At 28.2% G+C, this 15092-nt stretch overlaps 1 protein-coding gene across 1 annotated transcript; it reads right to left on the reverse strand.

Moving 5' to 3' along the window:
* Nucleotides 1–2194: 2194 nt before the first annotated feature.
* LOC145840487 (lysosomal protective protein-like) lies at nucleotides 2195–9217 on the reverse strand. Its single transcript, XM_082947762.1, has 12 exons — nucleotides 9198–9217; nucleotides 8576–8850; nucleotides 8126–8234; nucleotides 6933–7076; nucleotides 6512–6676; nucleotides 5963–6145; nucleotides 5402–5527; nucleotides 4268–4416; nucleotides 3728–3803; nucleotides 3467–3559; nucleotides 2949–3050; nucleotides 2195–2567 (listed from the first exon to the last, which is right to left on the reverse strand). Exons 2-12 carry the CDS (start codon nucleotides 8809–8811, stop codon nucleotides 2484–2486), a joined length of 1467 nt encoding a protein of 488 aa, XP_082803888.1. The 5' UTR covers nucleotides 8812–8850; nucleotides 9198–9217; the 3' UTR covers nucleotides 2195–2483.
* Nucleotides 9218–15092: the final 5875 nt, after the last annotated feature.

Below are 15092 nucleotides of genomic sequence, written 5' to 3' on the forward strand. Positions count from 1 at the left end.
TCGTATGGTTTTTGTGTGAAATCAACAATCCAGCTTTTCAGGTCTTGAAAAGAAACTAAAAACAGTTTTCATGTTTAGCTATTAAAATTTTAACTAACTGTTGTTTTTTTTTTTGTTCGATATTGAAAAGTAAAAGTTCTTAGTAAATGTTAAAACTAAACGGCGATTTGCAGTTTATAAATGCTATAAAGCTTTTATTGGCAATGCTTTATTTTAAAACAGTTTAATTTTAAAAAATTCACAGATATACAGACACGTACTAACAAATTACAGTTTAAAGGCACAAATGTACTATTTTTTGTTAATTTTGAAATCTTAAAAGTAATAGGACTTTACATAAAAATAATTTTTTAAATTGTAATTCAAACGAAATTTTTAGTTGTTTCAAGAGGTTTGAACCAGAGAACAAGTTGAAATGTTCTTTCAAGACTATATAATTGTTGCCTTAAGTACTTAATACAACAAAATAACTTAGTATGACATACAAAGAAGTTCATACTTACATCAGGATATTTTATATGATTGATAACTATACAAACAGCATAATGTTAAAAAAAAAATTAAGTCATTTAACAAAATTTTTAATTAATAAAACAACAAGTTGTTTCTAAACAACGACATAAAAAAATAAATACAGAAAATAAAGTATTTGTTCAAACGAAATACTGTGGAATCGGCCCGTGTGAAACATTTTTGCACGATTAAAAACAAAACTAAATATAACAAAAACATTTCAAATCATAACTATATGTTATTTTTAAACTTTTGAAGATGTGTGTGCACTGTTAAAAAAAATTGACATTAGAGTGATAACGTGCTAAAAATTTTCATGAAGTAAAGTTTTCTTCACCAGTGTTTGTTTTCTATGTGTGAACTCAGTAACTATTATTACAAGCATGCTAAATTTATTTCAAAATTAATTTCTGAAAAGATGTTTTGAGCACAAACAAGTAAGAAAAGTAACATTTTGAACACAAAAGCTGATTCCTGGAATTCATCCTACTGATAAAAGAGTAACTTTAGGCAGGTATAAAGTCAAATATACTTTGTTTAAATATACTGTCGATTAGAGCACTTTTCTGTTAAAGAAGACAGCATAAAAATTGCTATAGTTAACCTTATATATAAAAACGATATACTTTTAAAATTTGGAAATAAAAAATAAGTTGCTGTTTTTATTCTCTATAATGTAAGTATTATTTAAGTAACATCGAATAAGAGTAAAACTTTCAGATAACAAACTTTTATTTAGTAGTATACCACAGTTTCACTGATAAGCGGCTCCTCGGGAACAATAATATTTTTTTTCTTACTTAAGTAACTTTTAAATTAAATTCAAATAAAAAAAAAGTAAATCAACTATGTTGAGTACAAACTGAATAACGTTTGTTTTTGCTTAAGTTTTGTTTTTATAATTAATTTAACTTTTAGTTGTTTTACACGTCATGAAAGTACAAAGTTAGAACATTTAATTAAGCAGTGTTTTCATTTATTTTAAAGTTAAACTAGTTATGTATTTAAAGTATTTATTTTCTTGGAAATAAATTTAATAAAGTCAAAAACTTTTGAGAAAATGATAATTAATTTTTTAGGTATCTGTTTGATTTTTTCAGTAAAGTTTTACTTAAAACAGAAAAAAAATTAAACCTTATAATATTAATTTTACACTATCTTCTTTTTATAATTTGTTTATTGATAAACAAACCTTAAACTATACTTATCTTTTTCTATTAGAGTGTTTTTGAATACAAAATTTTCCAAATCATGTGTACGATAAAATTATAATGTATAAAAAACTTACTTTAAGAAAGATTTTCGTTGATATAAATGTAGAAACATACTTGCTTTCTGTCTTAACCTAATTGAAATTTATAAGTTTTTTGTTGTTAACAACATCAGTTTTGTTAAATGATAATAACAATTAGTAGTGGCATTTATCTAAAAAAAGCCAGTGAGTTTTATTTTATTTGTATATTTTTAAAGCTTGAAAAAAAACTCAAGTGTACGAACAATATTCAGTTTATTTCGTTATTGAATCCTTGCTAGTTAACATTTTTTAAACTTTAAAGTAAAATGTTACTTTTGTAAATACCAAAACTTGATAATTGTATAAATAGCTATTTATCGAAGAAAGTTAATGAAAGATTTCAAAACTTTTGTAAACTAGTTATTTAAACTTTACTAATGAAATACATAACTAAGAACTTACTTTAACATTCGTTTACAAGAAAAAAATAAATAGTTTTTAAAAATGTCTATTACCAAATAAGATTTAAAATACACATACTTTTACACAAATAAGCAATTTAAGTACATATGTACTTACAATTTAACTAAAATACGTTTAACAAAAAATTACAAAAAATCAAACAGTTATTTAAAAATTTTAAAGTCATCTCAACATTTTTTAAGTGTGTGAGTTTAAAGTTAACAAAAAAAGATCTCAAAAGATTAGTACAAAACAGTTAAGAAAGCGGATATTTTTATATGGGTTTGTTTTTGATGATCCTGTTGAGCAACTGCAGTATTTGTTTCGGCTTGTCCGTTGGTACCATATGCCCTGCGGCCTGTAACAAAACCAACAAAATTTGAGGTTGTTTTTAATTTAGGATATTGAAAACGTTTGATTATTTTGCATTAAGTTTTGTATGTTTTTAAACAAATCTGCGTACAGAAGCAGCATGTAAAAATAAAGATGTTTAAAAATCGTTATTGACTCGAGCATGAGTACTAAAGCAATGTTGTTAATATTAAATTGAAGAAGCTTGTACTAGTAGCAATAAGTGTGTTGTCCGAGAAAAAATATTATTAAAATTTTGTATAAGTTTATACTTCACTACTTAAATCTGTTACACAAAGTTATTTGGTTTTTATCAAAAAATAAAAAATAATCCTTTTTTTTGGTAGTATAAACGCATTGATTAAAAGATTTGAAAATAAAAACTTACCTTTACAGTTGCAAATATCAGGTTACCGTATTCCTTGTAGTAACCGGCTAGTTGCCTCTTTCCTTGTACCTTCACCATCCATTCTTGCCGAGTCGTTGTTAGCTACGAAGCAAGCATTAATTAATGCTATTTATTACAATTCTCCTTGAAATAACTAAGAGCTCTGCTAGTGTTTAAACGTAGGAAAACGGCGATTTTTGTTAATAAATCAAGTAGTTTGTTTTTTGATGAAACAAACTTTTTTCATCTGGATCTCAACGTACAATTATTATTAGCAATGAATAACTTCTAGATTTTCAAATAGCATTTTATAAGAACTAATTTATAACAACTTCTAACCCTGTATACGAGCCTTTTGTACGAAACATTGAGTGTTTAAAAACCCCAAGTGTAAAATTTTACTTTAATATTTCCAAAGCAGAGCTTTGCATGCACGTAATAGATTTTTTTTTCAAAAAAAGTACTTTCTTTTCTTTACAAAAATTTTACTAATCATTATATTAATATTTATTTCTCACCCTGTATCCGAGCTGATCCACAAACTTCTCTCCTCCGAAGAAGTTGCACGCCAAGTCGAAGTCCCCGTAGTACAACAGGATTTTCAAACTTTTCTAAATAGTTGTAAAGCGCGTTACAGCACTGAGCTCAAAATTTTTACCGCATAAAAGAAAACAAAACGTTCTTTCCGTTAACCTTGCTTTAACTTTAGTACACTATTCAAAAAAACCACATATCATAAAACATTTGTGCTAAATAAAAAAAAAACTAAAGACGCTTACGTCGTTTTCCACTAAAGACTTTATGACGTCACTGAGATCATCGTAGTTTTGCGCGTAGTTGAAAAATATATCCGTGCTGTGAAAAAAGTGAACATAAGTTGTCATAAAACGCACGAAGTAGTTTATACGTTTACACAAACACTTTTAAGTTGCTCAGTTACATATAGGATCATATATAAAGTTTCAAAACCGTGACTAACATTTTTATTCAAATAAAATTTTGGTGTTTTTTCAAGTTTAAGCTGTACGTAAATATTTTTATAAACTTCAAATGTTCGATATTTTTTTGTAATTTATACATAAAAAACCTAAAGAAAACAGAAAATGCACACTTTCCACTGTTTAAAAAGTTTAAAATAACATTATAGTTAAGCAACATTATTATGTGCAATTTACTATTTTATTTAACTTAAAGATGTCGCAATTTTTTGTCACCGAAACCTGGTGGTAAATAAAATATTTAATTTGTGCATCTTTATTCAATCTTTATTTATGTAAATTTTGCATAAAAAACTTAGAGAAAATAGAAACTCCACAAACTTGCACACTTTCCACTGTTTGTCAGTGTCCCTGACGTGGATGGCCTCCCGGACGTCGTCCCTGTTCAGGTACTCGGAGACGAAGGTGATGTTCGAGCAAACGGGAGTGAACCCCAACCTCTCCTCGGACAGCAAGCTGCTTTCGCCACGCTTGAATGATCATTTGTTAATAATTTCAGTTAAAATAGAAAATTTATCTGGAAACATTGATGACGCTGTTTATACTCAGTTGTCAATGCAAGCTTTAATAAAAGTGTTAGGTTTTACCGTTCGGAAAAATTTAAATTGATTTCACTCTTGATTTAATACTTTATCGTCTTTTTTTAATGGTTTTGATAGTTTTTTATTACTTACAAGTTCAAGTAGAGCTATTTACTTTTTTTTTCTTAATTTGTTTGCTTTCAACCTTAAATTTTTTTGATTAGTTAAGTTTTGTTGTAAAATTTCTGAAACTCTAATGCTTCAACTAGCTAAATGAAAGCTGTTTAAATTTTGTCATTGTGAATTAAAAATTCAAAAGATTATGAGAATGAAGGAAAAACTCTACAAATAGATAAAATTTTGTTTAATTATGAGTTCGTATCTTTGTTTTATATTTTCAAAATCATCAGTTTTGGTGATACAAGCTGCTTCTAAAAAAATTGTATCGATAATCAAAATGTTTTAGGTGTTTTAAAATGTTTATAAAATTTATTACTTTTAACTTATTTTGATAAATTTATAAAGTAACGTAATAGTAAATTAAAAAACATAATTAAGTATTTTTTTATGAAGAAACCTGTAAAAAATAAGTTTAATTACCATATAAAGTTTAAAAAAAAGACAAATAAAAAAACTTATAATGAAATATTCAACGTTTTTTACGAAAAGTATACTTAAAGGTCATTTGATTTGCATATTTGCTGAATCATAAATTTTTTTAAAAACTGTTTTTTTTTATATACTTATACCCTTATCCGAAACCCAGCTTACTCAGACATGTTAAAACTTAAAAAATAAAGTTTCAGTATTTAAATTTTAAAATATAACAAAAATATTTTTGCTGACCTAGAAAATATACAAATAAGACTGACCTATAAGTACATCAACCGTTTTTTACAACTTTTTTCAAAAACTTTTTTCAAAAACCACACACCTTTCGCCACCCTGCGATGCGAAGGTTTTCTCCACTGCTACTTTCATCCAAGTTGTATGTGCAGTCGTCGGCGAAGTTGTAAATATTCAGCCCGTTGCTGAACAGCTCATGCCTGTACTTTATTACCTGAACAAAAATTAAACAGTCTTTGATCAAACATATTCGGTTTCGATGTTTATATTTGAATTATGTTTATAAATAACAAAGGTTACGAATGATGTTTTTTTAAATCTAGTTGTTTTTTGATACTTAAACCGTTTTGCTAAGTTACTTACTGCTAGATCTAAAATGCTAGTACTTTATTATCTGGAAAAAGTTTGAAAAGTTTGAAAAGTCAATTGATCAAAAATGATCAATTTTTTTTCTCGCTTTGGTATTTATTTAATTGGCAGTTGTTATGAATGATGCTTTTTTAAAACTTCAGCAGCTTATAACACTTATTTATTGTATTTAAAACCTTGTTTTATATATAAGAGTTTTAAAATACTCATGTCTAACAAGATTTAGAAAACTTTCACTTTCGGCAGCTATGCTTAGAAAACTTTGTTAAAAACTACTAACACTATATTGGCAGTTGGAGTTGTGGTAGTTGCAGTACTGTTCTCCGTTCTTGTCTTTGTGGCAGCAGTAGTTCACTATGTCGTCATACAGCCTCGGTCCGATGAATCCATGGTAACGGGAGTAATCAATCAGTGTCTTCTCGTTCAGTTCTTTGTGCAACAGACCGTTTCCAATGAAAAGACCCTGGAAAGTTGAAGTCAAAGCTTAAAAAAAATCAACTTATAATTAGTTTTTTGTATTCAGTTTAAACAGAAAATTTAGTTTTACTTATTAGAAATTAAATCTGTGCTAAAATTATGCAACATTTTTTGCTTTGTTTTTCAAACAGACTTTAAAACTGATACAGTTTAGATTTATCGGTATCCTTAGACCAAACTTTTTGAGAGCTTTTTTTATCGTTCAATAACCAATATATATATATTTAGTTCTATAAAGTTATTAGATTTCAGAAAACAGCTGCATTACTTTAAAACAGTCATAAAAATTAAAAAAAAAATTCATAACTTAAACCATGCTTGACAATAAGATAGAAAAAGTTTCAGTAAAAACCTTGAGCATGTCGTTGATATCCCCTCCTTCGTTTTGTATGTAACTGGCCAGCGTAGGGATGTAAACACCGGCGTAACTCTCTCCTGTTACGTACAAGTTCATGCCTTTGAACTTGGGATATTTCAGCAAGAAGTTTTCGATCGTCTTAAAGTTGAGCTCTGCAGTCTGCGAAGCAACTTTTGTTTTAAAAAAATTGGAGTTTTCACAAAAACTGCTCAACGTTGGTGTTCAGAAAATGGTTGTGTAAATTGCTTTAAAAGGGTGAAGTTTTTTGCTACTCAAGAAACTTACAATGAAAGTGTTATTTGTTATTTAAATATTAAACTTTTTTTATTAAAGCTTTTAAGTTCAAAGAGGTTTTTTGAAGTGAACTCGTTAATCAATACAAACTACTTCTTGTTTCAAGTAAAAATCAACAAACGGTTTCGTCGTTAATAAAGTTCAAGTAGTCTTGGTCGTCGGAGTAGGAGAACCCGGCCCCGATCGGTGACTCGATGTAGACGATGTGGCCAAGCTTGTTCCAAGAATACTTGTTCTTCACCAACTCCCCCGTGTACTTGTCGAACTAAGTGGGTAACAATGATTCAAATAACTACAAAAGTGTGTTCGTTTTCACGTGTTCTATGTTTTTTTATTTTGGGTAGGCGTCAGAAAAGCACAGCGTCACCTTAGCACAGAATGACACTTTGGCACGGAGTGACATCTTAGCACGGGTCGTCACTTTAACACGCGTCGTCACTTTAGCACGGAGTAATTTTAGATCTTTTAAAATGTTCGTTTAAATCACTTAACAACTATCAAGTTAATAAACAAATAAGTGCGAAAATTAGTTCTAACTCTTTTGAAAGTATCGTCCTAAAAAAAGTATAAATAAAGTTTTTACTAGTAGCACTTTAAATTAAGCTGTTTGTTAAAATTTCAAAAAAAAAAGAAATAATTATAAAGCTTTGCGGGTAAAAAAAATGTTTAATCAAGCTTATTTACCCTTGTAGAAGTCCATATATAAATTTACAACATATAAATAAGTATATATAAAAAAAGATGCGAGACGCGTGCATGTAGAAATAAGAAAACTTAACATCTTTATGTATTATGACATTTAAAGCTATATATATTTCTAAATGAAACAAGTAAATTTCTAAAAAGCTATAAAGTTATCAGAGCTGGTAAATAACAAACGTAGACTGCTTATCAATACTTGTTAACCTTTATATATCTCACCTTTTATTTAAAACTTACGCAAAAAGTTTAACCTTATTCTAACTGACTAAAGCTTTTTTTAAAAGTTTTGAGAATTAACCTAGAGATTTTGTATATTGTTAGGTTAATAAAACTAGTTTTATGTCGAAAATATGAAAGTAAAAAAAAACTTTTTTGTAAATTAAATTAACAAAGTTTGTAAATGTCAGTCCGTGCTAAACTGACGCCGTGCTTCTCTGACCCGTTTCCAGTACTTTTACTTAAATAGTTGTAAGTAAATATGTAAAATCGTTTTTGTGCGAATACTAATAAACAGTTAATAAACAACTTTTCTTTAACGAAATTTCCAGCCTTTAAAAGCATTTGAAATAAATAGTTTTCAAGTAAAGTTTTATTTTCGTTTGACAAAGTAACCATGAAAGGTCCATTTTCGTAAAAGAAACCGTCCAAGGAACTGCAGCCCGGACCGCCGTTGAACCAGAGAATCAGGTTGTTGGACTTCGGGTCGGTGCACTCAACTAGCCTTCATAAAAATTCTTTTAATGTAAAAGTATTTCTAGTAGATTATACATTGAAATTGAACTGTGTTGAAAATTATTGCAAAACTTTTTTTTTTCTAAAAACGTTTATGAAGAAGTAATTTGTTCTGAACTGAAACATGAACTCAACCAATAGAAACAACCAGCTAATATTTCAAACGCACCCTAGAAATAAGTGATTTGTTTATTTAAAAAGTTCATTCAGTTTATTTAGAATAAAATTGAACAAATGCAAAACTTAAATTCAGCAAAACTAAAACTACTTGACTTGGAACAAAAATTATTTTTTTTTTAAATATATTTTTACCAAACACTTTTAACGTACCAATAAAACACGTGGTTGGTGTTGTTGGAGTCCAGGTACCCGGAGTACATGGGAAACTTGGGCATCCGGGAAACCCCCGGCAGCCTGTAGATCCTGTCGCTTTCCTCCCAAACCTCGTAAGACCTTTTCATCTGCAGCACGTTGCTTCCGGGGTTCAGCTCGGGTGTTTCGAGGCTGAACGCCACGGAGATCAACACCGCGATTTGCGCGACTTTCAAGTTCAAACACGATCTCATTTTGCAATGAACAAAAAGTTTTAACCTTTTATGGTTGTTCTGTCAAGGTAATGTTAAATTTTATAATGTTAACCTACTTATGTTGCTATATTTTTTAGCAAAAGTTGCAGCTCGTTCGCAACTAAAGTTCATTAAAACTTCTAGACCCTTTGCTAATACAAATTTTAATACTATAATTAATTAGTATTTTTAATCCAATTACCGTTTTATAACAAAGTTAAAATCCTTAACTAAACAATTTTACTGTGCCATGATAACAGAATATAAAACAAAAGTCAACTGATAAACTTTGAATTTTAACAAATCAAACTCGTTTTTTGCATATGTTTTAAATGAATATAAACGCTAAAAAATATGAAACCAATACTAAATAAATCTTAACTTACTCACAGAACTTTTGAATAAATTGAATGGCTTAAAGTTTAAAGCGATTTGACGCGGGCTTCCTGTTTGATACGATTGAAGATCATGTTTCGTTTTTTTTTTACAAAACTTTGAACTAATAGAATAGTTAATTTTTCAAGTTTTCTAAGCGTTTTCCTTAAATTTTAAAAAATATTTCAAGTTATAGAACAGTTTATTCATAATATCTTGTTAGCTAAATAATATTATTCACACTTTTTCGCTATGTAATATTAACTGTTAGGTTTAAATACCAAAAACTTACAAAAAACACTAGTAATTAAAAATACAGCTAAAAGACAATTTAATTCAAATGCCAATCATCGAAAACAACCAAAAAATTTATTTCAAAGAAACTTTTCACCTTTTTTAGTACAACATCGTTTATAACATTTATAGCTGTGGTAGTAATAATATTAAATGTTACTACATTTATTTAAAAGAGAAAGTATTGATTAACTAAATAATTACTTATTCAAAAAAAAAAAAGTTACTCTTTTATCAGTTGGATAAATTCCGGGTAGCAGCTTTTGTAGTTCAAAATGCTTTTCTCAAGTTCAAACTTGTGCTTAAAACATATTTTTAGAAATGATTTTTAGAAAATATTCAGCATGTTCGTAATAAAAATTGCTGAGTTCACACATAGAAAACAAACACTGGTGAAGAAAACTTTACTTAATAAAAATTTTCAGCACGTAATCACTCTAATGTTAATTTTTTTTCAACAGTGCACACACATCTTCAAAAATTTAAAAACAACGTATAGAAATTCAATTTCTTTATTTTCATAGCTCCGTTGAAGTCTGTTAGTCCTTTAAAACACAAAAACATGCGTTAGTGTAATAAAGATATAGCACTGTTTAATTTGTTATTATTTTTTATACGGTAATTAAGTTTTTGTTCTCTACAAAAGTTACATTTTACAATAAAATTTAAAATGCATAAGTAGCAAGGATTTAATAAAGTAATTAAATAAACATTGTTCGTACACTTGAGTTATCTATAAGCTGTAAAAATATATCATCAAAAGAAAACTCACTGATTTTTTTCAGATAAATACTACTATTAATTGTAATCATCATTTAACAAAACTGATGTTGTTAATTACATAAAAATTTTATATTTCAATTAGGTTAGGACAGAAAGCATGTATGTTTCTACATTTATATCTACAAAAGTCTTTTGTAAAGTAAGTTTTTTATACATTATAGTTTGATCGTACACATGATTTGTAAAATAGTGTATTCAAAAACACTCTAATAGAAAAAGATAAGTATAGTTTAAGGTTTTTTTTCAATAAAAGTATTATAAAAAGAAGATAACGTAAAAATAATATTATACGCTTTAATTTTTTTATATTCTAAGTAAAGCCTTATTGAAAAAATCAAACAGATAAATAAAAATTTATTTATCCTTTTCTCAAAAGTTTTTGACTTTTTTAAACTTATTTCCAAGAAAGTTCTAAAATTTAAATAAACACGTTAAGTACATAAGTAGTGTAACTTTCAAAAAATAAAAACACTGCTTAACTAAATGTTTTAACTTTGTACTTTCATGACGTGTAAAACAACTAAAAGCTAAATTAACTATAAAAACAAAACTTATGCAAAAACAAACGTTATTCAGTTTGTACTCAACATAGTTGATTTACTTTTTTTTAATTGTGTTCAGTTTAGAAGTTACTTAAATAAAAAAAGTAAAATTTATTATTGTACCTGAGGAGCTGCTTTGCAATGAAACTTATCTGAAAGTTTTATTATTATTAGAAGTTACTTAAATAATATCGAATTTCATTGTGAATAATATAAACAGCCATTTATTTAAATTTATTAGTTTCAAAATATAACCTTTTTAAATATAAGGTTAACTATATCATTTTTTATGCTGTCTTCTTTAACAGAAAAGTACTTTAATCGACAGAAAAAGTATATTTGCTTTAGATTTTTTGTTTATGTTTATTTTATGCTTATACATTTAACACAAAATGCTTTTTAAATAGCATCTTCTTTAGCTTAAATTTTAAATCTGAACTTTATAACTTTCAAAAAATTTGTTATTTTTAATTCTTAAAAGTAGTACTAATTTTAGTTTTTGATAGAATAGAAATAATTCATGTTATTGTAATTTAATTTTTTAAACATTGTATGTATATATAGAACGTACTACAAATAAAAGCTTATAAAACGCAGCTTCTGTAGTTCTAAATCCCCTCGAGGACCATTACAGAAATTTAAAGGGCCATGAACAGCAAAAGGGGAGGCATGTACAGTAAGGGGACCATAAGATCATTGTACTAGATGTTCTGGAGTTTATAATAAAAAGAATAAAAAAAGTTTTAGGCGTTTTAGTGGTAGAAATCGTTTAGAAGGGGGCCATAGCTTTTTTAATTTCTTTAAAGGGGGCCTTTTGAAAAATAGTTTAGGAAACCTTGCTTTAGAATTTCAGATAATAGCTCACAATTTAAATGGTTTACTATCGAAACTAAACTGATTGAAATCTTTTTTTAATAAACTTCTTAATTTCAGACAACCAAAATCTGGCAATAATGCTGTTGTAAATGTTCGTTTTGTGGTAAACAGTGAGATAGGTTTTAATCAGCCAAGTAGAAAACAAAATCAAAGGCTTACCAGAGTAACTTTTAATTGTAAGCAGAGCCTAGAGTTTTTAATTTTTGAAAATTTTACATTTTTGTATTATCTTAACTTAAAGTCTGGAGTAATTTAAGCTTTAAGTTAGCATAAAATTTAGAAAGGCTTAGAATTTACTTTTATTCTAGCTCATAAAATCTTACCTTGAATAAAAACTCCAAACTAAAAAAGTATTTAACCAACACATCGTGTTTTTTTATGTAAGCTACAGCTGCTTTATAATGTAAAAAATAACTTACAGACACTTAAAAGTGCACTTCATATCCATGAATTAACAAAATATAAATTAATGCAATCACTTAAGTCGTAAAAATATCTTAAACTCTTCAGTTTTTAAATGCAAGAGAGGTTGGTGCAATTAACTAATCTTAAGATACTTATGTAGTGCTACAAGAATTTTATGAAATTATAATCAGCAGAAAATTTTCTTCCCGGCTTTTTTGCTTGAAGATTGTAATGCAAAAATAACTTGCCTTGTATACAGTTATTACTCGTACTTCAACATTCCATTTTTGATGTATTAACATTACTGCATATTTTCAGATTAAATTCAATTACATTAGAGGTATTTTAAGTTGCTATGTTCCCGCTAGGACGTTATCACGCGTCATTTCAGATATTTTAATTTTTGTAGATTCGTAACTTTTTTGAGCTAGCTACGTCTCTGGTAGCTAGTAAAGTATTTACGAATTACTAATACTTCCTGTTTAGATTTTAGTCCAAAGAAGACAGACATTACCAACTTTTTTTTTAATTCTCCAAAAGAAGCACTTCATAAATATTAAAAAAATTATTTCTCTAAACATGTAAAACACAAAATCTGATCAGTTTAGTTAAGAGTCAAAGTTTTAAGGTTTCTATAAATTTTGTTAGTAGATATGGTTGATTTTTTTTTAGTTTTTAAGAAACTTTAAAGGCATACAAGTAGAGTATAGACTTGTAAAATATTTCAAATTCTCAATAATTTTAAGTATTCCTATTTGAATTATTACTAAAATAAAAAATTTTACACTATAAGTTATTAGGTTAGGTAACTTTAACAAAAACAAAGCAAACTAGATCCACTTTTTTTATTCAAAATAAAACCGTTTTAAAGTTGTTTCCATAACTCATTGTAGTTACAAAATGAGCTTCTCATAATGCCAGTTTGCCTCCAAAATAATTTTTTTCTTATTCATTCAAACATCAAAACTTTTCTAGCTTGTGAGTCGTTGAGTTTATCTTCTAAATGTCGTTAATCAATTTTCGTTATTTTCAATTGAAACAAACATAGTTGAGTTTTCCAAAAACCGTCCTGCTCTCAATTCTTACTAAGAACACGTTACTGAAAACTTACAAGATTTTTTAGCAGTCAAGTAACTTTCATTAGACAAGAAAAATAAGTTCACCAGTTGCAGGAAAATTCAGTTAAAAGCGTTAAATACTAAGAAAAAGTTTTTGCTGATCAAGGAAATGAATTTTAATTCACAAAGCATGAAAAAGGCGGGCAGTAGGTGAAAGAATTGATAAAGCTTTCTTTCAATATTTTGAAAGATCTTTTCACATTTCTGCAGCTTCTTGAGAAGAAACCTTTTTCCTTGTTTTCCGCTTTGGGAGCTTCAGCGGCTGGAGAGACTCTGTTGCTGCGTTTTTTTAAATTTATAAGTTTTGTTCGAGTCTTGTTTGGTCTGATGGCAGAACCTCTCGGTGAATTTGAACTATTGGTTGCAGTTGCTTCAAACCTGTTTATTTTGTTGTTCGTTGCTGTGAATAATTCTTTATCATCAAGATCTTGATAAACTTGAAACAAGTGGTCTCTCATCGGTTTGATGTTATTAATTTTTTTTGTTTCTATTTCAAATAATTCATTGGTTTCAACTGAACTGCTCATAGAACTATCAGTAGCTGTGTTTTCTTCTGAATTGCAACTTTCAGAAACTGTTCTGATGCTTTCAGCTGTTTTATTTGAACTTTTGGTATCTTTTTCGAGCTTTTCAGCTATTTCAGTTACAGACGGAGTGTTTTCGATTTTATGTTCTTCAATAACTTTATCACTTTTATGGATGTATTCTTTATCTTTTAGTACTACTTTTTTATAATCTACGTTGCTTTTAATAATATTTTCAAACAAGTCAATTGTTATTTTTCCAGCTAAACTATCTAACAGTTCGTTTTCATAATTTTCTGCCTTCAGATTTTTATGATCGACCGTTACATTTTCTTCTTTTTGCTTTTCGTTTTCAGTTTCTTTTACAAAAATAACACCTTGACCAACTCCATTGTCATCTGACTTTTCAGAAAACTTCTCTATTTTTACTTTTTCGTCAATAACTACACTTTCACTTATTTCTACTGAACTGTCATTGATTTCTGTTTTTCCTGCCATTTTGTTAATCACGTCAGCACCATACAACCCTTCATTTGTCTTTTTTAAAAAGAAGGTATCGTCTACAACTTTACATTCCGGTAAATTATTTGTTATTTCAAGCGACTTCTCATTTTTTGTGTCTTTATTATCAATTACCCTGTTACTTGTTTCAACCTCAACTGAGCTGACTTCTGTGTCACTTTTTTCGGTCTTTTTGTTAACTGCACCAATGAAATCACTCAGTTCTTCATTTGCTTTATTTAAAAAAAAGCTGGCTTCTACATGTTTACATTCCGGCAAATTTCGAATAAAAATTCTGTTTACATGATCCCGAATTTCATTCTGCTCTTCTAAAGCTCTATTATTGCTTGTTTTATTAACCCCCAGTGATGTATCAGAGTTAAGTGTTTTTTCAGACGACTTATCATTTTTCATTCCTTCGCCAGTAATCATCTTGTTACATACTTCATTTGAGTTGATTTCAGTTTCCGCCACCTTTTTTCCCGCCAAATTGTCATTTACTTCAGCACCATTTAAGTCAGACAATATTTGCTTCTTCTTACTTGCAAAGAAGCTGGCGTCTACAACTTTGCATTCCGGCAAGTTTTTTGTTAGTTCAGGCAACTTCTCGTTTTTTATGTCTTGGTTATCAACTATGCTATTAAATGTTTCCACCTCAATTAAGTCATTTTTGATTTCAGACACCTTACTTTCAATTATGTCTTCACTACTGAAACTATCAATTCCTTGATTTGCTTTATTTAAAAAGAAAGTGTCTTCTACAATTTTGCATTCTGGCAAATTGCAAACAAAATCTTTATTGGCTCTATCCCAGACTTCATTCTGGTCTTCTATAGTTTCACTATTGCTTGTTTTACTGGTTG

Source organism: Thalia democratica, chromosome 7, assembly GCF_965202585.1.
Source record: "Thalia democratica chromosome 7, ktThaDemo2.hap1.1, whole genome shotgun sequence".
Classification (NCBI taxonomy): Eukaryota; Metazoa; Chordata; class Thaliacea; order Salpida; family Salpidae; genus Thalia; species Thalia democratica.

Coding starts and splice junctions, on each gene's coding strand:
- LOC145840487 (XM_082947762.1), bottom strand. CDS start 8,811: ATGAGATCGTGTTTGAACTTGAAAGTCGCGCAAATCGCGGTGTTGATC. Junction 8,235..8,575: donor ACCAACCACGTGTTTTATTG/GTACGTTAAAAG, acceptor ATTTTTATGAAG/GCTAGTTGAGTGCACCGACC. Junction 6,677..6,932: donor ACTTTATTAACGACGAAACC/GTTTGTTGATTT, acceptor GTTGCTTCGCAG/ACTGCAGAGCTCAACTTTAA.